This window comes from Anser anser (genome assembly GCF_964211835.1).
Source record: "Anser anser genome assembly, chromosome: 24".
In the NCBI taxonomy this organism is placed as follows: Eukaryota; Metazoa; Chordata; class Aves; order Anseriformes; family Anatidae; genus Anser; species Anser anser.
In genome coordinates, this window is record NC_139745.1 from 6,253,932 (window position 1) to 6,279,266 (window position 25,335).

The 25,335-nt window shown below is 42.4% G+C and overlaps 1 protein-coding gene across 17 annotated transcripts in view; it reads left to right on the top strand.

Annotated features, from left to right (window-relative positions):
* Positions 1-25,335, top strand: part of CSMD2 (CUB and Sushi multiple domains 2) — a gene marked incomplete at its 5' end in the record, with an annotated part of 338,842 nt that overhangs the window by 66,228 nt on the left and 247,279 nt on the right. For all 17 annotated transcript variants that reach the window (XR_014575007.1, XR_014575008.1, XM_083809741.1 and 14 more), the window contains one exon: positions 15,362-15,474. Coding sequence is in view for 15 of the 17 variants with exons in the window: in XM_083809741.1 (XP_083665867.1) it covers positions 15,362-15,474 (113 nt within the window). The remainder of the gene's footprint in view (positions 1-15,361; positions 15,475-25,335) is intronic.

The following is a 25,335-nucleotide window of genomic DNA, read 5'->3' on the forward strand; positions in this document are numbered from 1 at the left end:
ATGCCAGATTTCTGCGTTTGAAGGAATAATAGCCCCCTAGATCTGAAGCATAGATGAAATCTGCTTGGTGATGTGTGATATGACTGCTGTTTTCTGATGTGGTGTCTAACTGCAACTGATGTCTGATAGTGATAAAGGCAAAAAGTAAGAAGCAATGGCAGCCTCGAGTGCTAAAATCTCCAGTTGGGATGCTGTAATCATGGACAGTTCTGGAAATTAATTTTACTTCAAACCATTTTCGAATGGGTCATTTGACCTCAGTGTCTTGTCTTCTAACACAACTGTAAAATCCGAGTTAAAAACACAGGTGAAAATCAGCTCTTTATGTAGATGATTTTAGTTATGTAAATAAATCATATCTTCATCTTGCAACTGTGCTTGAGAATCATCCTAATTACAGGACCTCATCATTTAATCAGAAGGTAGTGTAGTGCTTTGCTTTGGGTATTATGTAAAAGATGCCTACGTCTTATACAAAATTCTGCTCAGGAGATTTTGTATGGTGAGTAGTTGATGCAGCTTTTGCCCTGAGAAGCCCCGAGCAAATTGCTCTGCTCATCAGCAGTGCCAGACGTTTCCTTTTGCCCTCTGGATGTCAGTGGAAGGTTCTGCTGAAGAAGCAAAATCCGTGAACGAGATTAGTTCAGAAGTAGGGTCATGGTGGAGTAAATCGGTAAGACACTGTAGATGAATTGCATCCAGGTATTGCTCTGAGCTACTCATAATCATGATATGATTACAGATAGAAGTACCAGCAAGGGCATCTTAATGCAGTTCATCAGTACAACAAACTTCTGAGATGCAGCTTGGCTACTGTCCTCATATCTTGCAGTCTTGCAGTTTGGCGGAAGGTCAGGAAGGCAAATAGTGTCCTTCCCCTGCATCACTGGTGAATGTGTTGTACGACTTGGGTGTCTAAGTGTATGTGAGTTGTAGATAAGGTGCTTGGGTAGTGGTTTGTATTTAGTGCAGTGGGGGAAAAGTAAAATAAATGGAAAGAAAAAGGTATTGGAGAAGCTTTCTGGAGGTCTGAAAGGACTTCCAGAAGTTAATGAGACATGGACTTGTGCACGATGGGCACTAGCGTTCTTCCCCTGGACATTTCTAGGTTAGTGATTTCAAAACCTGAAGCTTGCTCCTCTGTGCTATTTGCTGTCTAACCGCTTTGTTCGGCTAATATTTTTTTTGTACATCAATCTTACCTCATTAAACTCTGTAGCTGTTGCCCAGCATTGGCCTTTTTCTTCTTTCTCCGTTTCTTTTCCTTTGGCGATCAATTTTGTTTTTTCTGACTGCTTTCCAAATGTACTCCATTCATCATGGAAGTGCAGCACTTGAAGATGGATGACCACGCGTCATTCATCATACTACCAGGAGGCGGGCCAAAATAAGCTGCAAGCAAGTGTAAAAGAAGGAAAGAAAACCTGTTTGTGTAGAGAAAGTAACTATTTTCTTGACTGCTGTTCAAGGCCTACCAGCAAAGCAGTTAACAAAGACAGGAACTGTACCTCTCTGCTTCTCCCGGACAAGTTTATGTTGTTGGACATCAGGGACTTATTTCAGTAGGTCTTGCCTGCTTGTCTGGGAGAACAGAACGATCTCAGTACAAATGATGGGCTTACCTGTTAATATTTTCTTGCGGAGGGATGGAGACTGGTTAGTTTTCTCAAAACCCTGGTATTCCATGTAAGCCATGTATTGCTGAGAGCCCCCCCCAGTCTGGTGTCTCAGTGTCGTGCCTCTGTTCCTTTCTGGGAAAGGGTTACTAATTGTGTTCATCCTGTGCTGGCAAACACCCCGTTGTCTTGCAATTTAATGTGGTGTGAAAGTTCCCTAATAGAATAAGAGCAGACTTAATCCAATGAGACATTTGCTAATAAACTGCTTTACTGTATATTAGGGAATTTGCCTTGTGTGTTTGTGATGTGTGTGAATATTAAATGTGTTTCAGTGTCTTAATTTAGATATCCAGCGATGTTGCAATCTTTCACTGTGACTTTGCCTTGTTCGATAAAAATCGGACCTTGTTTCTTGTGATAAAAATCAGAGTCCTTGCTTCTTCAGCCTCCCTCAGATAATTCTGCTTTTTAGCAGTGCCATACGCTGGCTTTCAGCCAGTGAAACCACCACGAGCAGGGACCGTTGTAGCAGAATCTTCTTTGGATCCTGTGAACAGAGATGGCTGCAGATTTTTTTCTCCTTGACCTGAGTCGGAGAGCTATGTGTATTCAGCAGTTCAGAGACTTGTAACTTTGGTGCCTGCATGTGGCTTTCCTTCTGAGCAGTGTTTGTGCTCATAAAACCAGACCAAGCTATCCTAAATGCCCATCCTTCAAGTCCCTGAATATTCTGAGTTGCCAGTGGGATCGGAGGGGCGCGTGTAGAGATCTGATCTGAGAACTGCAGTTGCTCAAGAATAGTTTTTGCAAATTCCCATTGTGCTTTGCTGATTGTGTCATTGTTAAGAGGCTGCTCCAATCAGGTTGGTTTCCTGATTGGTTTCCCACCGTGCTGGGCTTAGCAGCTCAGCAGAGACCTGACTGAAATTTGAATATTTGGAGTTATTTATGGATCCTAGATTGCTGTGGGATTTGGGAGATGCTTTACACCTTTTCATATCTGAGTGTTGTTACATGACATAACCAGACAGCAGCTGACAAGAAGAAAAACGTAGCTAAGGAAAGCCACATGACATCAAGGAGCTTCATCTGATACTGATAATTTGCAGGATGCTTTTAATGTAGGAATCTTAAATTAGTTGCTAATTTACTTTTTTGAAGTTTCAGGCCTGCAGTAAGATCCAGAGAAAGTATATTTACCAATAGATTTGGAAAGTAAGTTATTTCACAAGCATAACCCTGTTCTCCTGAAGGAAGCTACTGAATTTACGCTTAGAATAGGACTGGTCAATTTAGGAAATCAGACATTTTTCCTAAAAAAAAAAAAATAATAAAATAAAATTAAAAAAAAATTAAATTGCTCTGGAAAGGCAAAAGGATAAAAGATAGAAGGGGCAATCTTTTTTACCGTGTTATGCTGTTCAGTTGCACACATACCGAACCATGCCAGGGATAGCAGCAAATGGAGTCTTTTACAACCTAACAACCTGTGGGCTTTGCTTCCCATCTGACATGGGGAGGTGACTGTATTGTCTTCTGGTCTAACAGGGAATTTTTGAATAACACTGAATTTGGCTAGGAAAGTGCTTGAGCCAATGCATCAAAGAAAAAAAAAAAGGGCAAGTCTTTGCTCCAGCCAGCATCTTGGTGGTGCAGTTGGTGTGTTTCTGCAGACGTTACCGGGAGGTACGAGGTACGTGTTTACACAGCAGGAGGAGCTGTCCCGTTCTGATGCCTCCAGAGTGTGTAGTGTTAGGGAAAATGAGGTAGGAATTTCCAGACAATAGCTTCCTACATAAAGCAAAGAGATCTTTGCTGCCTTCGGCTCAGCGGAGCTGTAAGTTGTCTTCTAGCTCACATTTTGGTTGTTGCTCAGCGTTTTCTGTTAAAATTTGTGTTGCTTATTCCAGGGAGATGCTCGTTCTTTTTCCCTGGCAGATAACTGAAGAGTTGAGAGGAGGATTGCTATCAACGTGCTGTGTATGCAGTTAGAAACCATCTCTTTGGCCATATTTAATTGACTGAAAGATGAAGTATTTTGTTTGATCTTAAAATTACTTGATGCTACTGATAAGAGGTGAATTATCCACCAGCGTGACCTATTTTACAGATACAACAGGAATACCTGTATCTTGCCTGTTTCTCATTGATAACCTTTTAAATACTCTTTGAAAAATTGAACTGGGTGTCTTGTACTTAATTACAAATGAGGAGAACAAAGCTTTTGATCTTAAAAACGATGAAAAGGGAGGAGGAGAAGAGATAAAGGGAGCAGTGCAGGAGAGAATTCCCCCCCACGTGCTGCGTGCTCCTGCTTGCAGCAGGGTTCTGGGGTTCTGCCTTCACGTATTGGACTGGCCGAGTTCAAGACTGTTAAAGAATTTTCTGGAAAATAGCATTTGCTGTCTGGTAATATACCAACTTGTGTTAGGATTTTGTTGAGTCACCGTTGGTCCTGTGACATAGTCCTTTATAGTTAACTCATGTCTCCTAGGGGATCATAGTTCTTTTTACGAAGGGTAAAGATAACGAGAATAAAGAGGGCCAGATAAATCCTTCTGTCATCCTTACTCAACTTCAGAATACTATCTCCATTTTCCCTTTAGCAGAGTCTTTCTGTCACTTCACATTGAGTCCCTGGGGAGGAAAAAAAAACAACCCAAACACTTCAAGTTCTCTGCAGAATAACACGCACGCAGTTTTTTCCTGATGCTTGTTTAAACTGCTCCAGCAGCACGAGGGCCTTTTGCTGGCAGCCCCATTGTGTTGTTCCAAAGAAGTGCTGAATATTTGAACTTTCAGATTTTGAGATATTTGATGGAACTTAAGTCCTGGAAAGCTAATGGAGTGAATGCAACTGTGTTTAGGGCTGTTCAATTCTGAGGCTGTATTCACATTTTGTTTTTTTGCGAGGACAGTGTTTGTTGTGATGAGTGATAAAAGCTGCTGCTGCTGTCAGGGTGGGATGTTGTGTGTTTTTTTTCTCCTGCCACGATACTGGATCCTTGGCCCTGTTTTAAAGGGTAAAGGATCTGCCCTCTCAGATCTTCCTGTTGGGTTGTGGCCTGTACCATGTCTGGTAAAAACAGGACCTTGTTGAAAATGTGAGCCTTTTATTCATAGCCACTGAATAAAAGACTGACTGGGGAGGTACTTTCCTAGCTGAAGGCTGTTCTGCATTTTGTCTGTGGGACCAGCTATTCCCTGCTGTGTGTTTAGTACCGGGGCTGTCTGTCGCTGGGCCTTAAGGCATTATTGTTACTCGAACAATATTTTGTTTTCAGGATTGGTTTTTGTTTTCTGTCTTCTGTTTTCCCCCTAAACTGTTGATTAACCATGCTAATGGGTAAAATCTACTAGAAAACGTTGACAATGCATCTTGCTTCATATTAAGGTATGCTGAGTGTAGAAAGATTTTCTATAATTAGACAACATCTAATAGATGTAATTAAGACTGCGCTGGAGCGTTCTGCTTCTGATAGATCTGGGAGTACTGAATGCCATTAGTAAGTGAGGTGGGTTTTAAGGCATGCAGAAATGCCGGGGAGGATCGTGGTGTCCTGATAGATAGCTCTCCATGCCCAAGCTGGCACAAGTTATGAAAGTCTCCTATCCCTTAGATGCTGAGCGGTGGGAGGGAAGAAAGGGGGATGCCCACGAAGTGCCCTGCTGCAGGACATCGCTGATGCGTTTCGCCAGTGAAGTCCAACGTGCATGGAGAGGGCAGGTCACGAGGGGTTTCTTTTTCTGGCCTACAGTTAACCTGGTGTTGCATAATGTATTACCCTTCCCTCCTCAAGCTTTCCTTTTGCAGTTTATCCCTGTAGTCTGACGATACAGGGCCTTGTTGATGATGCGAAGTAATTGCTGAAGGCCAGGACCAGGTAGTATTCTCTAGATCCCTCTAGCTGATGTTTGGTTTTACTTCAGGCTGCATTTTAGTCCAATGATTACAAGCCTTTTAGACAACAGAAGTAGAGCATCGTGAAGTCTGAATGTGATCTGATTTATGATCACTGTAGACCCTGCAGTGCCCAAATCTAGTGTTCCACGTAAAATACATCTGCAAGGTGAGAGCTCTAATAGCTTTCATGGGATTGCTCCTCTTCCTTATCGAAGATGGCTAGTGATAAAGACAATATCTGCTGCTGTTTTACTACTAAATGTCCTATACAGAGAAAGTTTATCATCTTTTTATGTGTAGCAGCGAAGTCAGGCGTATGTCTTAGTCCTGTTCTGAGCCCAGCAGCTGCTCTGCTGTGTGACATTAGGCAAATTACTAATCTCCCCTTTCCCATCTGTAAAATGATATATTTTTATTTTTGTAAGTTAAAGTTGTAGAATGCTTAAAAGCCCCCACTTGGAGGGCCTGTTTGCTAGGGTAAAGAAAGAATCAAAGTATGAAATGTAAAATTTACAGCCATACCTTTTAATGCCATCTTCCTGAAGGAAGGAAAAGCACATGGGTTTTCGTATTATCTTTTGAATGCAGTGAATCTCAAGGTCAAGGAATTTTTTCATCTCACTGTAACGTCTGACCTTGAGAGTTTCTCAAGCAAAGCAACTCTTTAGACAGTGTGCATTTCCCTTTTATCAAAATTAATGAAAGACTACAGGAGATGATACAGTCTTACTAGATCATTGAAGATACAATGAAATTGTGGAGTGCTATTACTTGCAGTCTGAAATAGAAAATTGACAAATCTTCAGTGCCTATTGACTCTAATTCATTATGCTCCTGTTGGGCGGCAGAGGGTGGCCTGGCTCCTTTTAGACTACTTGGAATTGGATTTTGGTGTGGTGCAAGAGCAGCTGCTGACATCTGGTCCTTTTTCTTAAAGAATGTAAATGTTTTTTTTGTAATACTTAGGGCTACAGCTGATTAGTGCCGCTGTAGTGGAATAAAAGGTTTAGGAAGGAGACAAATATTTTCATTTGAATTGTTTGGTAGCTTATGTTGTCACTGATCCATGTGTAAATTGACGTGTGAAATGCTGTTGTTCAAGAATTTATGTAGAAGTTTTACTATTGAAATCAGGACCTTTAGCTAACCAGGTGTATGCAAGACAGCCTCTCCCTGAAGTTATTCACAGCTCCTGGATTTGAGGCAGAGGGGAGTATGGAAGCAGAAAAAAGTGACTAATGCAAGGTCGAGAAGTAGCTCTGGTGCTGCTGGATTTGAACTTGAGGCTTTTCTCCTCTAGCGCAGCGTGCATTACTGGGATCTCCCGCTAAACATCCGCAGTTACCTGCATTTCTCATCCCAGCTCTGCTTGATACCACTTGTACAAGGTGCAAGGGAACAGAGAAGTAGGTATGACATGAATCAATATTACAGTCTTTGGATAAATCTTCATCTGCAGGAGCAATGTTTTTTGTTTCAGACTATTTTTATCTTATAACACATCTAAAAATCAAATTTCTTATTAACCTGTTTTTTGACTGTATTGGTTATGAAGAACAACTTGTGTTTTTGTGCCATTGATGTGTTTTGATGCTTCTTTTTAACTTCTAGGTTTATAGAAAATGAATTTCCATTTCCTTCTTGTATATTGCTATTAAATTTTATGTTATTATGTACAACTAAAAATTTAAGGAATTAGCATAGGCATAGCTGTGCTCTGGTCAGCAGTGGGAGTGCAGTTGGTGTGGAAATCCCCCAGACAGATCACAAACAGCTAGCTGAGCTGCCTGTCCCGGGACCACCTAGGCAGAACAGTGCTTGCCTTATGCTGCCACTTAATATTCACTTGGGGGAAGTAAAGATTCTCCCTTGAGACTGATGTCCGAAGTCTAGTTCAAATCCTGATTTTGTATGCATAAAGAGTAAAAGGGATGTGCAGCCTTGGCAGATGAGTCCTGGAGTCACTCGGCATGTCAGCTTTGGCTCTGTACAGTTGTGTAGCTTCAGCTTCTTGAGATTCAAATGGAGAAAGCAGGATGAACAGGGATGCACGTGGAGTAAGTATCTATACTAACAGAGCCATAATTATAAGTTTTTGCTTGATTATGTGTCCATACGTTCACCATCTTGGATGCCCAGCGTGTTCTGGGATTATTCATGTGGCTGAACAGTGATTAGCCTTAAGGTATGTTCAACTACTGCTTATAGGAAACTTCCAGTTCTTTCAGAATTTGTTAGCCTTGTTAGCTGTTGGTACTGAGCAGGAAAAAACCTGCCTCTGCCTATTGAGGATTTATGATAAAAAGCCCAAAGGCTCCATTAAACTGTGAGGTTAGAAATGGTAATTGAGGATTGCTTGGGGAGAAATCCTGTGTTTACTGGGGGAGGGGGAATGTAAAGCTCCTCAAGAAGGTGTATATGTTCCTCGGGCATCAGCCAGTGGTGTGCTGCTTCATTATCAGGCTGATATTTGCAGTGTCCTCATCGTGTTCCTCTTTCTTGTACGCAAACACGTTTACTGGTAGAAGGGAATCCTTTGAAAATGGAGCTACTCCCACACGAGTCAAATATTTGTGGAGAGAGCCTGTAATAGCAGGTGAAATCCTTGTTTGTTGTGCAGATTCGTGCTGCCTCTAAGTGTTTGTTACCGGCTTCTGTTTATCGCTGTTGTATAGCTGGGGTTGCAATTGTGCCTCTGCGGTTAATGGCCTGCGTGCGTGCTCTCCGCTGGGCTCAGGTACGCAATAAGCGTACGCCTCTCAGTTTTGCTGCTTATCAGCGGAATGTCTGTCGGATTTACCATGGCTGGAGGAGGAGGAATGTGTTTTTTTTTTCCTGAAACATAAATCCTGTCCCATTGAACTGTTATTTCGTGGCTGCAATTATCGAGACTTCAGTGAAATTTTGGCGCTTCTCTCCCTTTGCTGGATCACTTTTTGAATGTCTGGTCAGGCAGACAATAGGTCCCCAAATTGCTTCCTGGAGCTCATGAAAGCTCCGAGAGCATCTGTAGCCTCTGTACGAGGCTTTTTTCCCCCATCTACTGGATTTCACACCCCCGATGACTTTTTTTGTTGTTGTTGTTGAAGAAAGTCAGAAATAATCTAAAACTGCCAAGTTTTGAATTGATACTGCTGAGCTTTACTTGGTTTATATCCAGTCTTGTCTTTGTTTACTCAGAGTATCAACTCAGATTTGCCAAGAGGTTGCTAAAATTTGGTGAACCACTCTGAGAATTTTTCTTCTGGGTTTGTAATAACAAGACCAGAAATATAGCTGCCAAAGTTTGTCAGAGATCTGCTTGCGTTTCACTATTATCTGGGAAAGTACAGGCAAAATAAGCACAGAAGGGATGTGATGAAAATTCCAAGTCTGTGCTTTTCCTACTCTGTCCCATTGTATGGAAAAATGAAATTTATTGAAATGTGATGCTTAGTTTCTGTTCACAGCTTGAGAGCCATGAAGGCCTCATATATTTGAGATGGCTGTGGAGGCTTTAGGCCCTATAAATAACACTTTTCTAGAGGGAATTGACCCAAAACCCATTTTAAATGAGCAAAGAAATCCATCTAGGCTGGAATTTATGAGCCCTGTGACTGTCCCTAGAGACTGTGTTAGTTAATGAAGCCTTTGTCAGTGTCAGAGAGGTAAGCAAAGGACTCTTGTGGCTTGATGAATTATACTTGGCTTGGAGAAGGGAAGAAAATGCAGTCCATTCTTAAGTCACACTGGCACGTGGGCTTGATTGGATGATGTTAGATTGAGGGCTGTTAGCAAAGGGTAAATAAACTTTCTGAAAAAATCCAGGCACAACATGTGTCACTGGATGAGTTTAAGGGATGTGATTGTTACTGGCTTGGTAAGAAAAATACACAGTAATGTATCAGACGGAGTGAACTGATGATAGTATTTTAAAAGCAACTTAATTATCAACCAGCTGGGCAGAGAGGATGTTTGGAAAATAGCATGGAATAAAATGGGACGTGTCAGTTGGCAGCGAAGTACCTTGGAGTTGCTTTGTGAAATGTGAACAGAGAATTTACGCAGAGTTCCTGGTACTGTTGGTCACAGCATGCCTCTGGAGATACATGCTCAGGACCTCTTTGGAGCTTGACTCCAAAAGAAGAGCAGCTTGGTTTTATGCATAAATCATTCCTACAATTTGAATAAGTGTAAGTGTGAACTGAAACTGGTTGTATGTTATTACAGTATCACTTTAAGCTGAGATCCTTTTGGTTCACTGCATCATTTCAGAGCTGAGAATGGTCCAAGTAATGCCAGTGAGTTCTGCCTTGGAGAAGGGACTTCTGTGTGTCCGCAGCATGCAAGAGCTGAAAGTATGCTTGGATTACGCTCTGCTTGTTTTCTGGGTGATTAATTAAAACATTCATGGTACCAGTTATTCTGTCCATACGTTATCTAAAACAATAACATCTTAATGTAATTGCTGCTTGATTTAATAAAGAAATATGAAGAGGAAGGGAGAAAAATTGACGACAAATATGCAGAAATTAATTAAGGGATGAAAGATGGTTTGTAAAACTCAGGTATTAGTAGAAATGACAAGATGCTGTTTATTCCCCCACCCCACCCCAATTACTTCACCCCCACAGCCACAACTGTTTCTAAAGAAAAAAATCTACTTAGAATGAGGTCTGAAACGGGAAGGGTTGTAGTGGATAAATTCCCTGATCTCTTGCATCTGTTCTTCTGTCTTCTTGACATATAGCCCATGAAGCAGCCTTGGGGAGGGCATCTGTTAATGACCACCAGTACATGGGGCTATGTTTCCAGTTCCCTTAAGATTTTAGTTTTTAAGCATACAATTCTGAAGGTGTTCTCGCAGCAACTGGAGTACAATGCGGGCACATTCTTTTCATCAAGATTGAGAAAGTTGCAAATATTAATTAAATACTGCTCATCTTATACCCGTTTTTTCAGAGGAGAGATTGAACATATGGATAGTCTCTCTCCTATTCCTTTGTGCATGTCAGCCAACTGTCTAGCTGAGTAAGACACAAAATTTGATTCAAAGTTGATTGTAAGCTTTTGGGCTCTTTCTGTTGGCTCCAGCTGGTAATGGATTGGTCTAACACTTCATGAACGCACCTTTCAAATGACTGCTTCGGTTTGCTGCCTTGCTAGCAGGGATTATAGTGTGAGAGGACTTGGCTGGTGATTCCAGGCTTTGTTTCCCAAAGAGCAGCTGAGGTGGTATTTCCTTAACACTCTTACACCTGACTTTGCTTGAAAATTGCCCTGGCATAGTAAGGACTGCCAGAGCAGCCCTTATGGAACCAGGTCTTTTTGACTGTATGTGGTGAAAAGAGTGGTTTGTTTGGGAAATTTTCGCTGATAGGTGCCTTTAAATTACATGCAGGAAAAAGTCACTGAAGTATGGTGTAGTGTAATTTAATGTGGGGTTAAACGATGCAATCCAATGCGTTTTCATTAGATGTTCTGAGACACTTCTCCAGCATTTATGCTTTAAAGGCTGTTGGATTGCCAGCTGCAATAACTATTTTGATTGCTGTCTGAGCTGATGGTGGGCATCCTACCAGAAAAATAATGTGCTCTGTTTTAATTACGGCACCTGCACTCCGAAATGGGAGCCTGTGTCGCAGTGTGTGATAGCACTGTACCTGATGGAGGGGGACGGCAGCGTGCAGCGGGTGGAGGAGAGTGGCTGGAAAGGGGCTGAGGCGGCCTGTCCCGGCTGTGACTTCGGGGCAGAAGGAGCGCTCGGCCGCAGGCCGAACCTGCCGAGCAGAGCAGTCGGGGGGGCCTGTGTGTGGCGTTCACCTCCTTGGGTGGGCAGATGGGACGAGTTTCCCTCGGGAAGGCTGTGGTGGCATGGGGCACGATGACACTGTGCTGTGGGGGAAGCCGCTGGGCTCCCGGCGAGCGGCACTGCGAGGCCTTGGGCCTGCCCTCGGTTCTAGCCCAGCCGTTGTGTGAGGCGGCGGTACGAGTGGTACACCCGCAGTGTCTGGCAATGTCTGGGGCAAACCCGGGGCAAAGCGTGAGGAAGGATGTGCTTAGAGATGGGGGATTTCTGTTTTGATTTGTTTTGGTATATTGATTTTGCTGTGCTGTGATGCAAGGGCAAGCTTATGAAGTGGTATTTCTGGCACTGGTTTAGTTTGGTTCCTCACAGTAGGAACAGAATTAAGCCAATGAAAAACACATTGAAAATCTCACACAATCAGTGTTGGCCCCAAGCAACTTAAGGGGATAATCACTCAATAATCCATTTGGCCAGAGGTACAGAAGAAATGGAAGATGATTATTCGTGCTGTTATTACTGCCCTCACCTTCTTGTTATGGCCCTTAATAAAAACAAGGAATGGAGTTTGCTGCTTTTCTTTCTCATTAGCGTATACATCTTTTTTTTATTGCTACACTAAGTAACAGTGATATCAGAATTACTGTTTCATGTATGAGTCTGTTTGGGAATGATTTCATATTCTCTCAGCAATCATGTTGATGCCCATGCTTTAAATTTGCCTGGGCTGCAGATTTAGGGAGGAACGCATTGAGGACAGTTTAGCAGCCAGGTCAAAATGAGGCAGGGTGTCCTGCCACGCTTGGCTGTTCCTGGCTCTTTGGAACGGGTGTGCTGAGGTTTTACAGGCCTTGTTAAATTAAATTACAGTTTCCTCAAGAGAATATTGCCTGCTCTCTTGCTTGGAGAAGGTGAGGACATCAGAAAGGAGAAACTGCAGTTGTGTGTGTGTTGGTTGAAGGTTTAAGAAGAGGAAAAGCATGACTTGTATTTGGACTGCAGCTGCTGCAGTCTGTAGAAAGACTGAGATCAAACCTCTGCTCTAGTGGAGAACGGGTGGAATTAATTCCATAGCATGAGTGGTGCAGAAGACAGGGAAATCCATAGCAGAGAAGGTAGGCGTTGCCATATAGATATCTTAACTGTTGAGTATTCCTTGCTTCTTTCTGAATAAGTTTAGTTTTAGCACTAATGTGGGCGTTTTCATTTATTTTGTGGGCAGCAGGCTGTTAGATTTGAAGGGCAAGACATGGTGTTTGATCGCCTTCTGTGCCAACAGGCAGCCCATCTCCTGCTGGCCGTTCCAGGGATACTAGATGGATGCAAACACACATGCGAAGTTAAGGGCTTGGAGAGCTGGTTGGGTTTGTTTATTAATTTTTAGAGTTTCTGGAAGCCCAGAGGTTCCTGTAAAAATTGTCTGTTCAGTCAGTGTGGGATCTGTAGAAGACTGAGATCAAACCTCTGCTGTCATTTCATGCCCTTATGCACAGGCCATGCTTCCCTTTCAAGGCCCTGTAACTAGAAAGTACGAATATATGCTTAAGGGCAATTTTGTTTCAGGTAGCACATAATTCCCATTGACTCCTATGGGACATGTGTGCTTGCTTTCAGGTAAGCAGACATGTAAATGTTGCCCTGAATTAAAATCAACATCTGTGAAGTGGGGTCTTACTAGTACATCCTGTGAACAGAATCTCTGATGCAAAAACTTAGTTCACAGAGAAGAGATCTCCTTTGGAAATAGAAAGCACAGACTTCTGGTAACTAATTCTTGGGTAATGATAAAGCAGTACGTGGTGATAAGCTGGGGGGAAAAAAAGATTTTGTTGTCCCTGTATGTTTTTATTAAAATTGGTCCGTGTGTTTCCTGGATTTTTTTGAGTATGTGAGGGTCTCAATAAGACATTTTAATTAAATTGCAAAATAAATTGAAAACTATGGCACTCTTTCTCAGTTCTGTGCACAGTAAAACTGTGTGAATCCTAGCAAAAAAGAATCTTGGAATCTTTTATTTTGAATGAACAGGAGCAATTGTTCTTTCAACTTGTATAGACAATGGCTTTTATGCTGAGAGCTGGTAAGTACTTCCTTGACATTTAAGTCGTGACTGCCATCATTGGCAACTGCATGAATTTTGCTGATAACTGAAAATTTTGCTTTAATAAGGTTCTCAGGCAGAGCATGTCAGCTTTCATGAGTCGGGTAGTTCAATCTATTTGACATAATATTTAAGTTTATGAAATTAGGAGTAGAGTTAGAACAGTGAAGGAAGGGAAGTTCACTTACTGTCTCTGGAAGTTGCCAGGGGGCTGATGGCAAACTTAAGGAGAAAGTGCTTGAGCTGGAGCTTGCAGTGGGCCTGTGGGCAGAGAGGATGGTGGCCCCAGAAACTGAGGAGTTGGTTTTGTTGAGTGCTTTTTTTTTTTTTTTTTCATTCAGTATAATACAGGAGGAAAGGAGATAACTTCAAATGAAATACATATTTGTAGGTATTTCCTAAGGAGTAGTCCATCACTAGGGATCTTTTGCCTTCTCTTTAAGAAAGACTAACTGGTGTGTAAGAAGAGTGGGATGAGCAACTGCATATGTGTGTAAGAATCATTAAGCTTTCTCTCTTACAGTAACCATTTTTACTATACTTCTTGTGTTGGTCATGATCCAACTTTTGAATACTCCTGGTGTCGAACAGTACCATGTGGCAGTGAGTTCCATCAGTCACTGCTCCTTCTACGTTTTTGTAAAAGTCCTGGTTTCAGTGCGGTTATCGGGCATTGGGGATTGGGTGTGAATCTGTCCTTGATAACAGCAGGCAAGAATTTAATGAGACTGCTTTAAAAAAAAAAAAAAAAAAAGCTTCTTATGTAAACCTATTATGTAAATCACCTTAGCCAAGCATGAGGAGATGGATTATAAGTTATAAAACTGTAATTGTTTGTGAGAAATGTACATTGGCTGTGTCAATATAGTAACAGGGATTTGGTGTCTGGGATCTAATAAGGCTAGTTTACAAAAAAAAAAAAAAAAAAAAAAAAAAAAGTTTTGTAATGTTTTTACTAAAATTAACAGTTGCAATTTATCTGTGAGTCTGCAAGGGGCTGGGGGAGAGACCAAAAAAAGGTGGCCTGTGTTTGTGCAGTTCTGTCTCTGGTCTAGTAAATAGTCTTGTCACCTTTTTCTACAGTTCTTCTTTTGTTTGGTCATCTTGTGCAAATAAATTAATCTCTCTGGGCTTTGATTTCCTCAGTGATTAAAGAGAGTTAAGGATTATGATATTTACTGTGGTACCTGTTAGATATTAGGTCACCGGATGAAAAAGTGTCGTCTCTGGGATTGTTGTTGTAGTGTCAGACAGGGAGGGGAGGATTGCTAGAAACAAGATTCAAAACATTGCAAAACCACAGAACATATACTCAATGAAAGCAGCCACCCTGATGGGATTTAATTAATTGGTAACGTCAGTTTTATTGTCTGCTCTCTTCTGCTATTTTGGATTGTTTGCTGTAACGTAGTTTGTGCAATGCTGCAGAATCTTTACTCCTAGGTTCTCAAAATGTGTTTCAAACATTACTGAATGATGTCCTGGGCTCACTTGGCAGCCTTAAACATTGCTCCCACTTCACGGATAAGGCCTGTTATTCCAAAGGGCTCAGTGACAGCTCTGAGACCAGAGCAGGGGTTTGCAGCCGGGTACTGCCAAACAGACATTAAATGAACAAGGTGTGAAGCAGATAAAATGGCTAAAAACATGGTCAATGAAGAAATGCATGTAGTAGATACTCTGATAAGCCAGAAGGCATTACAAGCCCAGGATGGGTTTGCCCAGCATTTGTCAAAAAGCTCTTTAATAGTTGGACTCGATCTTTGCAGGTTCCTTCCAAGTGAACTGTTCGATATTCTATTCTCAGTCTGGTTTCTCCAGCTCTGAAGATCCCCCTAACTCTTTCAGGCTGTGGTGCTTTGTCCAAAGTGGCAGCTGCCCCCCACTCGTTGTTTTGCTGGCAGATCAAAGGCAGCAATGGTGAGTGTAACCTTCCTCTTGATTTCTTTCAGGTTAACGGGTTTCCAGCTGCCTGCTCCTATTGTGAGTACAGGGGTTGTGCTGTCCTTATGGCTTGTGAGTGATTATGCGGTCAGTGCTCAAGGCTTCCAGGCAAACTATGAAGGTAAGTCTGCCCAGTTCAGTAACTGTCTTGAATCGTATTTGCACTCTCTTATGGTAGGATGTGATATATGGAGATAAGCAGACACTCAGTCCAGGACAGAAGCGTCTGGTTCAAATGCAGTTTGATCCTCTTTTTTTCAGAATTCAAATCACTGATCCCTTACAAGGGTGTGAATGTACTTTTCCCCTTAGCATCTGCGCTCAAAATGTCTGTAAAAGCTTACTCCAACAGCGAGAGTGACTGAGACAGGAGCGTAGTGTGGAATTTGACAATGGAATCCACAAGGTCACAGCAAACACTGAACCCTGCGCAGCCACTGGAATTTACAGCTGAGCTAATGGGGAGTACAGAGCGGTGCACAGGGAGCCCGGAGATGCTGCATTTTTCTTAACATTCTCCTTGCTTGTCATTTTTTCCCTGCACCTTCCTTTCATAGTATTTAAATTCACGGCCTGTGTCTCTTGTAATAAATAATATGCAGTGTTTGGTGGTTGTGGAGGTGAAGGCTTGGTACCTTCAAAAAATTTTGGACCTCTGCTACTGGAAGTTTTCAAATACGTGAAAGAACTGTTTGTACTAGAAGAGAGAACGTGATTGTGATATGAGCTGGTGGTGCTGGGCAAATGACAGATTAACCATGTTTAAATTTGAGTTACGTTTCCGTTAATTATTGAGCCTTGAATGTTGTCTCTACCCATGTAAATGTTTTTCTTTGGAGTCCTAAGAAGTTCTTAGCCTTAATGATAGCTTTTGGTAATGAGTCCTACTGGCCAATTACCCAATGCATTAAACCAAGTAGATGCCTTCATTTAGATGATGATGTTAGTCTCTTAGTTTTCTGCACTTGACAATTGTTCAGGTTCAGGAGAATTCTGTTTAATCAGAAATTAGAGAGCATTTAAAAGCTCTTCTCTGCCTTGAGGCAGCAGTGGCACGAGGATGTTTTTATTTAAGTGATCGGTGTTTTTAGCAGGTGTTCGCTGTGGCTAGGCAATGGTGCTAAAGTTGTTCATCTCAGTTGGAGACCAAGCTCTGTTTGTTCACAGGGCAAATGTCTGCTGGGGATGCTCTTGGCTGGTGGTGTGTGGCAGCTGTCAGCTTAGGTGAGCACAGCAGCACAGTGAGGACAAATGGATCCCATCCCATTTGCAGAACCTCTGCTAGAAATGTCAATCATTATGCCTGATAAACATGACAGTACATGGATCTCAAACTGTGTGATAGAGGACACAGCTGTTTTTGTACTTCCTTGACTTTGAGAATTGATTTTTTTGGCATTTAGTTGCACACAGTTTTTTGTACACTTCTTTGTATGACTCCCTGCTGTACTAGTCTGGTTTCTCCAATCAATCCCTTATTGCCCAGGCATTTCCAGCCATGCTTCTGTGCCAAAGTTTTAACATAAAGTCAGAATTGTGCAAAACTTTTCTATGGAAACTCTATTTTTACCGAATATAAATTCCTTGCCTCCCCAACATACTGGCCCTTCTGCATGTCTTGTGATGTTTATTGGCTGTGTAATTTTAGCAAAAGCCAAACTGTCGGATGGGTCACTTCACTATGGAGTCGGTAACAAGTATTTTTGCTCCCCTGTCACTCTAGAGGTTGTGGTAGAGACATTTGATGAAAATAAATGCGCTGGGAACATCAGAAGAATGAGGGTCACATCCCTGTTCCCCCTAATGCTTTGAACGTTACTGGTGGTTGAGAACCAATAAGATTGTTCTAAGATTTACCTGGCCACTTCAGAGGGATAAATGTATAGGACTTCAATTTTCGTAGAGCTGTGTTCTCCTTTCTTCTTTCGGTACCTTCGTGCTGAGTCCCTGGCTTTCTGCAGCACCTTGATTCAGAGGGTAATCTCGTACACAGGCTTGCTCCAGGGCTACCCTTCAGTCACGTGTTTTAAATTACCTGAAGTTTGATGGTAAGGAGGCTTTAAAGCAGATAACCAAGTGCGTTTCCGGCGGGAAAAAAAAAAAATACAAAAAAATATATAACCACTGAGTGACACAGAGCACTGTTATAAATTAAAGCTTTACTTTCAGAGATGGAGGCTTGCTGAAAGTGCAGCTCTGCACCTTCCTCAAAACAAGGTACTTGCTATTTGGATTTTGTTAACTCGGAGTAAAGGAGGAGATAAGTGTGGTTTTGATCAGAGGCACATGCTGCTGCTGCAATGCTGTTTCAGTTCATTGGTAATCTCCAACTCAGTGAATAGCTTGTGATTCGATAATTCATGTTTAAAGACAGAACAATGCATCAGAGTCCTTGTGGTAAATGGCTCCTTTATGATCTGCTATCAAAGCAGGTTCATTATTCTCCTCCCCTTAAGCAATCACTGGGAAATGCACCAAAAGAAGCAGAATTTTAAAATTGGAACAAAAGATCTCCGAAACCTTTTTAAAGGAAGTCAGGAAGGAAATATGTACATCAGGGCACCAAAGTGATACGAAACCATTGCACTTAAACTGACGTCTGCTCTACCCTGGTCTTCTGGGCAGTGCAGAAATTGAGGTTGGCTTTATCTAAGCTAAGATCTTCCTAACTTATTTAGTTAGTATGAGGTGTGCATGATAAAACCACTTAGAAGCAATTTCTTGAAAAAAACACGGATGCCTACTCATATTTATGTACGTTTATTCATTTATGGTTGTTTCTGGATACACTGAAGGTATACATTTCACTTACTAAAAAAGGAACACTTTCATGCATTCGTGGCAGATCCTTTTAAAAACGTTTCCGCAGTGAAAACATTTAGAGATGCTGTAAGAACACAGGCAAATTGAGTTTCTGGAAGTCTGCAGAGCTTTTTGTAAGCCCCACATAGGTTTGATGCCAAAGGAGCACTAGAATTTGGGGAAAAGCCAGCTCCAGGGCTGCTGTGCTGGGATGCTTCCTTCTTGAGCGTGCAGTTTTCTGACTTTTTTTATAGGTGCTTGTGCATTGCTGCTAGATCTTCCTTAATGCTCTTGTGCTCTGACTTCCTCATCTTCCTTTATTTAGCTTGCTATGTGTTGCCAGCTTGTTTCTGTCCATTTTCATCGTCTGATTCTTCATGTTCTGCAGTCTTTTTTTTTTGTGTGTGTGATTTTTCTGTAGATGCCGAGTATTGTTTCAAAGCTCAGTAAATATTAGGGGGCTTGTATACGTTTATTCTGCTGTGGAAGACAGTACTGACAGTGAACAGAAAGGCTGATGTGATCTTTCCCCAGCACAGCCATCTCATGATGAATGGAAACAACCGCTTCAGAAGGTATAATTTTGGGGTGTGTGTGCAGAATCTCTGAGTTAAAGGCACTTGGTCACAGCTTTGGAGACCTAACTTCTCATCCCAGCTCTGACGCAGATGTTCTGCATGATCTCCTGTTAGTCGTGAGGTCTGGGTTCCCAGTTCTCATGCAAAATAAGGCCAGAATGGCTCCTTGTCATACGCGCTGCTATGACTTTGCATTCATGAATGCACAGACAGCATTCAGGAGCTTCTGTGTGGCGTGGTGAATGTGGGAGAAGCTACGGCAGTCTCACATTTAAGGAGAGGAGACATGACTAGGTTGCCAGAAATAGCTGTAGTTCAGTGGATCATCTGGAAAGGAGCGGGGGCAACTACTGTAGGATGACTGGGAATGAGAAAATGTCAGATTTGTCTCACTGAAGTGAAAGCAGAGATTTTTTTTTTTTTCCATTTAAAGAAAATACTTGGGTTAGAAGAATATTTTCAGAGATTCTTTTACAAAACGTAAGCAGTTCTTATTAAGCTCTACTTCAGAACATATGTTTTAGAAAATATTTAAATTAAGTGCTTTCATGCCTATAGCAGTCACAAATTTGTGGTTTTTTTTTTTTCCTACTAAACTGCCCCTGGAATTCACTACGATTTCACAATTAGCCTTGTTCACCCTCAGTCTATGCGATTTTTTCCTTTTGTAACTACATTATTCTCAAAATTCCCAACCAGCTGTTGTGGAGAGTCTTGCATTTCATTTCAACTGCAGGAGAATTTCGAAGTAGGCAGCTATAAATAATCTGAGTATGAATTTTACTAGGACGTGAATCTTGACTGTCTTGTCTTGTGAAAAATATTCCTGGAGACTTGGTGACCGAAAATGACCAATGCTTCCATTTATTGCTACCCCTGAAAGATGTGCGAAGCTAATATTAAGGCACGTGTCTAGATTACAGTGTGAAATTAATTACAATCACTGCTGCCACACACCTGATGAATACACAGTAAGTTGACATTTAAAATAAATTGGTCAAGTCTTTTACAATATGAGGAAATTGATATAAATTCCGCATCGCTTCCTCAATAATACTAATAACAGTTCATGATGAATAAAGGGTGTTTTTTTAGCTTATTAATACAGGTATAAAATAAAATTGTATTATTATTTGTAAGCCATTACCCCTTGGCTGCCTCATTTTAGTACTGAGGGTTTAAATCCCTTGCTGTTTTTCAAGGAGAGATACCCAAACTAGTCTTGAATGTACATGGTGCAGGAGCGATGCTGTAAAACGCTGAGATGAGCTTAACGAACCTTTGGACTCTTCGAGGCTCTACAGGTCCTTCTTGGGGTGTTTATTGAACATGAAGCAAGCACTCAATGCCTGAATATCTTGCAGTAAGCTTTTCTGTTTTGACTGATGCTCTGCATTACAATACCTGCAGAGGTTGAAGGCGTTAGACGTGGCAGGAGCACGGGTCGCAGTGGGGTGAGTGCTGGATGTCCTGGGCCGGGTGCAGGAGAAGAGTGCAGCAACCTCTGAGCCCGGCATCCAGATGTGGTGCCCTGGTGGATGTGAGCAAAACCAAGCAGGCAAGGGGAAAAAAAAAAAGAGGATAGATGCTGTTTTAAGACCTTTATTTTTTTTCCAAAAGCAAAGTTCAGTTAGAAATTCAGGATATTCAGGTCCAGATGGAATGAACTAATGTTCATTAAGATCTCCGGGCTCCTTGGCTGCAAAACTGCGCTGTGTAATGCACCAAGATTGAACAGTAGGTGAAAATTTTCCTTCCCAAGACATCGTGTTTGATTACAGCTGCAACAAATTTGATAGCTGCAAACACTAAGTGCCTGATTGAAAAGAAACAATTATGCCTAGAAGAACACTGCTTATTTTAAGAAATTAGAAGCGTTTAAATACAGAGAGAAACAACCCCAAGTAAATGGTACTGTTTTCCTTCATAATAAATACCCTCCTCTTTCTCAAGCACAAATATCTCATTCTTTAGAGGGTTGTTTGTGGAATTATGCATACATATTTAGATAATACAATTAAAAACTGGTTCCTGTCCATCTTTGCCCATTGCTTTTGCTCAACCTGAACGTTTCCTGACTCTTGCTCTGTGGATGTGTTGTCACTGCACAAGTGAAACTGCTTCATGTCTCCGTTTTCCCAGCTGTAATTTGACTTTATAGTAACAGTTGCCCAGTTAATGGAGGAATATTCAAGATCTTTGCAGAAATGGCTGTCCAAATAGCTTCTGATTGTGATTAAGACCAGCAGTGTCCTTAATAAATATATAAATCCAAATTTTTTTCTTACATTACCTAGGGTCTTGGGGAATGTGCAGTTTTTGGAAGTCCTCTGATAAACTGGGAAATGATGATCTCATTTTTAAAAAGACTGAGGTGGAGGCATTTGGTGCCCAAATCCTTTCTTTAGAAAACGAGTCTTTAACACAAAACTCTGGGAAGAGTTTCTGAAAAATTTGGCTCCGCTTTGCTTGTGCCTCAAGTAGAACTTGGGCTCAGATGGTTCAGATAGGATTCACCGCCTGCAAGTAAGTTCCTCAGTAGCAGGTTAGGTGCTTCTGTTCTGCTTGGTTGCAGATGGCACTGAAGGGTCAGAGTTACAGGGAACTAGAGAGCCTTTAAGGCTTGGAGGTAGCGAAGGAAGGGGTGGTAAAGCAGCGGGGAGCAGCCCACAGATGGCGTGGCCACGCTGCCTTTGTGGGCTGGGCGGTGATGGCAGGGTGACTCATGCTTGTCCCGTGCCTGCTCAAAGCGTGTTCTCCATCTGGGTAAATAAATTTCAGAACTGCCAGGCTAGTACTGAATAGGCTAAATTTTTTAAAGCTATAACTAAATGTACTTTTTACGCCAATTTGCCTTCTGAGCGAACGCTGTATTGGGTTCATTTAGACCTCCAGCTGGGTCCCAATTCTCTCAGTACCTAAATCATAGTCTGAGACATACGGGGCTCGGGGTAAATTTACTGGATTGATGCTTTTCTCTTTTTTCAGACCTAGGCAAATGAACATGAATCTTGCAGCAAAGTACGGGTTAACCCTTGTTTTCCTTTGTAGGTGGTTTCTTTAGCTTCAGGTACAACCCTGTGACTGTTAAAGGATGTATAAGAAGTTTGAGTGCTAAGATGATACTAAATGCAAACTGATAGTGTCATACTTGTGCTGTTTTCCTATTTAGACAGATGCATTTTGTTGTTTTGAAATGTTTTTTACGTTTCAGGTTAGCACAGCACTCTGCTTTCTTAGATTGGAGCAGTGTTAGACTGTAGTGCTTGATGTACTGCTTCAGTGGTGGCTTTAACTGGTGAAACGGTTCCTAAATGTGTACATAGCCAGGGTTCTATGCTGAATCCACACTATTACTTTTCATTATTAAAGAGCTTGCTTTGGAATCAAAGTTTTAATTAAAAAAAAAAGTTTGTAGTCCTCCTGGTTTGTAGAGATAAAGCTATGGAGAAGAACAGTGTGGGAAGCCATAAAATGGTGTTTCTCTGAAGGTGCCAACACTGAAACAGCGGGTTCAAAATGCCCCTTCGTCTCAAAGAGGTTTTAATGCTGTTTCTGAGATGTTCGTTACTGTTTTAAACTAATTGACGGCAGATGATTGCAGCAGACATGCATAGCTGGGTTGTTCCTTCCGGCATCTTTCATCTGTCTCTAGTTTGCAAACAGGAGAACCATGCTACACTTCATCCTCCTGTCCATGAGCAGTCGTTTGAACACCAGCATCTTCTTTGATGCTGGTACCAAATGCTGCTGCTCTTCTGAAAACATGCTGATGGAATTAGTTATATCGCATTGATGATTAAAAAAGTGAGGATTGCAGTAGTCATCACATCATTTCTTTAATTTGTTCAAAATTAATTTAAATTTTGGAAAACTTCCCAACCGTTGTGTTGTAGGACTGCAGAACCTAAAAACCTACCCGAAGTGTTTAAATCTTGAATGTTAATGTCTTGGAGTCCTGTAAGGAGCAGGTGGAAGGAGTGCACTGGCAGTGCTTCTGTAGGGCAGGTGTGGCTGGGGCTCCAGGACCGACCGGCACTTCCCAAGTGTGTTCCAGGAGACCATGGGAGTCGTTACTTGAATACTGCTGCAAACCGCATCAGCAAATTTGTAGGGAAGTGCCACGAATGAGAGATGCAGTTACAAATTCAGTACTTTTTCTGGTTCTGGGGACCAGATGGCTGTAGCTTGTGGTGATTTTTGCTTTTGGAAGGACCAGTGGGCAGCAGCAGCCCAGCAGGGCCCCTGCTCCAGGCACAGCCCAGGTCGGGGCTGGCAGAGGAAGGCTGCACGGTTTGGGCAGGGTTGGGCGCTTCGGCTGCAGCACGCGGTGACTGCCGTCAGAGGGGAAAGGCAGCTCCAGAGCTAATTCTCTTCCAGAGTGAATTAAACTAAATGGAATTAGTGTTTTAATTCTGAATTAAGTACCTATCCAAGGTTTGAATGCAGTTCAGCTAATCCATTTTAAAAATAATTTGTGTTAATTTTTGTGTGTAGCCCACCATATGGAGAAGCAATGAAATAGCAGAGGACAGTAACAGATGACCCAGGAGTTCTCATCTTACTCTAATTCAAAAATTGTTATGTTAGAGTTTATTTTGCTGCAGTAACTTGCTTAGAGCATTCAAGGCAGCCAAGAAATCAGCAGCTGAGATCCTAAATTGGCTGTGCTGGCTCCATGCACTTTTTAGCAATATTTATTCTTAGTGGGTTCATGGATAAGTTGTTTTGGGTCACGCTGCTGTTTCCAAATGGCTGTAAATGAACTGCTTAACAACAAAGCAAAAATTCCAGAAAACATATTTGGGTGTTGATATTCCTGTCTGAAATGTCCCAATCCACCTCAACAGATAATAGATAATAATCACTTTAAGAAGTGTGATCGATCATAATGAACATCAAGCAAGAGAGAAAGGATAGGAACAGAAAATAGGTGTTATCCCTTTCCTTGTCACTGCTGCTTGTCAAGAAGCAATAAATTGGAAGGAAGCAGAAAAAGCTCGAGCCTCGCTGAAGGAGGCAGTGACGCAGTGGCACTGCTTGGTGCTAAGTGGTTAAAGCGCAGCAGAGCCCTGCAGCAGCTTCGTGCCTGCTCCTCTGCGCCGGAGCGCCTGGCACGGCTTGGCTGGGAAGGAGCACGGCGGGGAGGTGAGGAGCAGGAGGACGCCGCGCTCGCCGTGCTCCTCGTAGGGTTCCTAACGTTGCTCTTAGGATTGCATACGGGGAGCGCTGTCAGAGCTGTGCCAAACCCTGCAGCTATTCAGGCAGCACAGGGCGTTCTGGTTTGCTTCCTGCCTGCAAAGTGTTAATATCGGGACTACATGATAAAGCGAGACCCCCAGTAGGCAGTAAGGCAATGCGCTGTTGTCAATAATATTGACTGACAGCATTGTTTTACACAGCCCAGCGTCTGGAAGAGCAGTAGTTGTATAATTAGACTTAAAGCATAGCATTGGATTTTTTTTTTGTCTCCAATTAAGCGTTTTCTATGTTATGCAAAAAAATTTGGTTGGCAATGGGTTTCCATATCATATGGTTTCAGATTTTTTTTTTATGGCTCCTTTTTGGAGTTTTTCCAGAATTTCTCAACTCCGTAGCTGTGTCCCTGTTTATCATCAGCTGTTCACAACGTGCAGCTCCTGTTTCACTTAATGTACCATATGCGTCTTGAAACAATAGATTTTTGCACAGTCAGCTGTTCCGCGCAGTCACGTGGGTGGATTGGGGAGTGCAAAATTGGAGAGAGAAATAGCAAAACGCCCGGCGGGTCAGCAGCAGTCGGCTGAGCCCTGTCCCGGAGTGCCCCCGGTGCCTGCCCGTGCCTCTCGCCACCCCTCGCTGCCGGCCTGCGCCAGCTCTGAAGGACGTGGCAGGCGTTTATTCTTTTTGGGTAACACACAAAAAACTTCAGAATTTGGTACCTTAGACGAACTTTGTAAACAACTTCCAAAGGGCAAAAAGCTACCTGAAATCTCAAGCTGGTTTGTAAACCCTAATTTTGCTATTTATTTCCAGTTACCAATTTCTACTTACTCCTTTTCGTTATGTGGATGAAACTGTTCTCATGTCAGAAACTTACTCGAGTCATCAGTGGCATTTCAGCCTTGAAAGGGAGGTGAATGGAGACCTGGCATGACAGTGGTGACTGTTATTTTTCACAGCCATGGCAGGAACCCGTGGAGGTGCTGCTCAGTCTGATGCTTGCAGATGATGTCCAATAAATTTGAAGTACAATGAAGCCAACAAGCCAGGAGTTTGCCCCTTGTAGTGTTCGGGTGCGGTGCCACATCAGGTGGTCAGGCGCTCCAACAAAAAAATCTCAATCGGAAAATGAAGAAATAGATGTAAACAGCTGTGATAGCCACCGTTTCCCTGGGAAGCGTGACGAGGGGCGCTTCTCTTTAGGCGTGGGCAGCGTTCAGGTGCGAATACCTCCTGGTGCGGAGAGCTGAAATTAGCTCTGCTGCCAGCTGGGGTGCGGCTCAGCTCTGAATAACGAGAGCCTCTCGTGATTGCTGCAAGGTCAGGTACGTGCGTGGCCCGTGCCATCTGTAGTGGCAGCTCGACAGAGCAGCAAGCTCTGGGCCCTGGAGCCTTGCGGG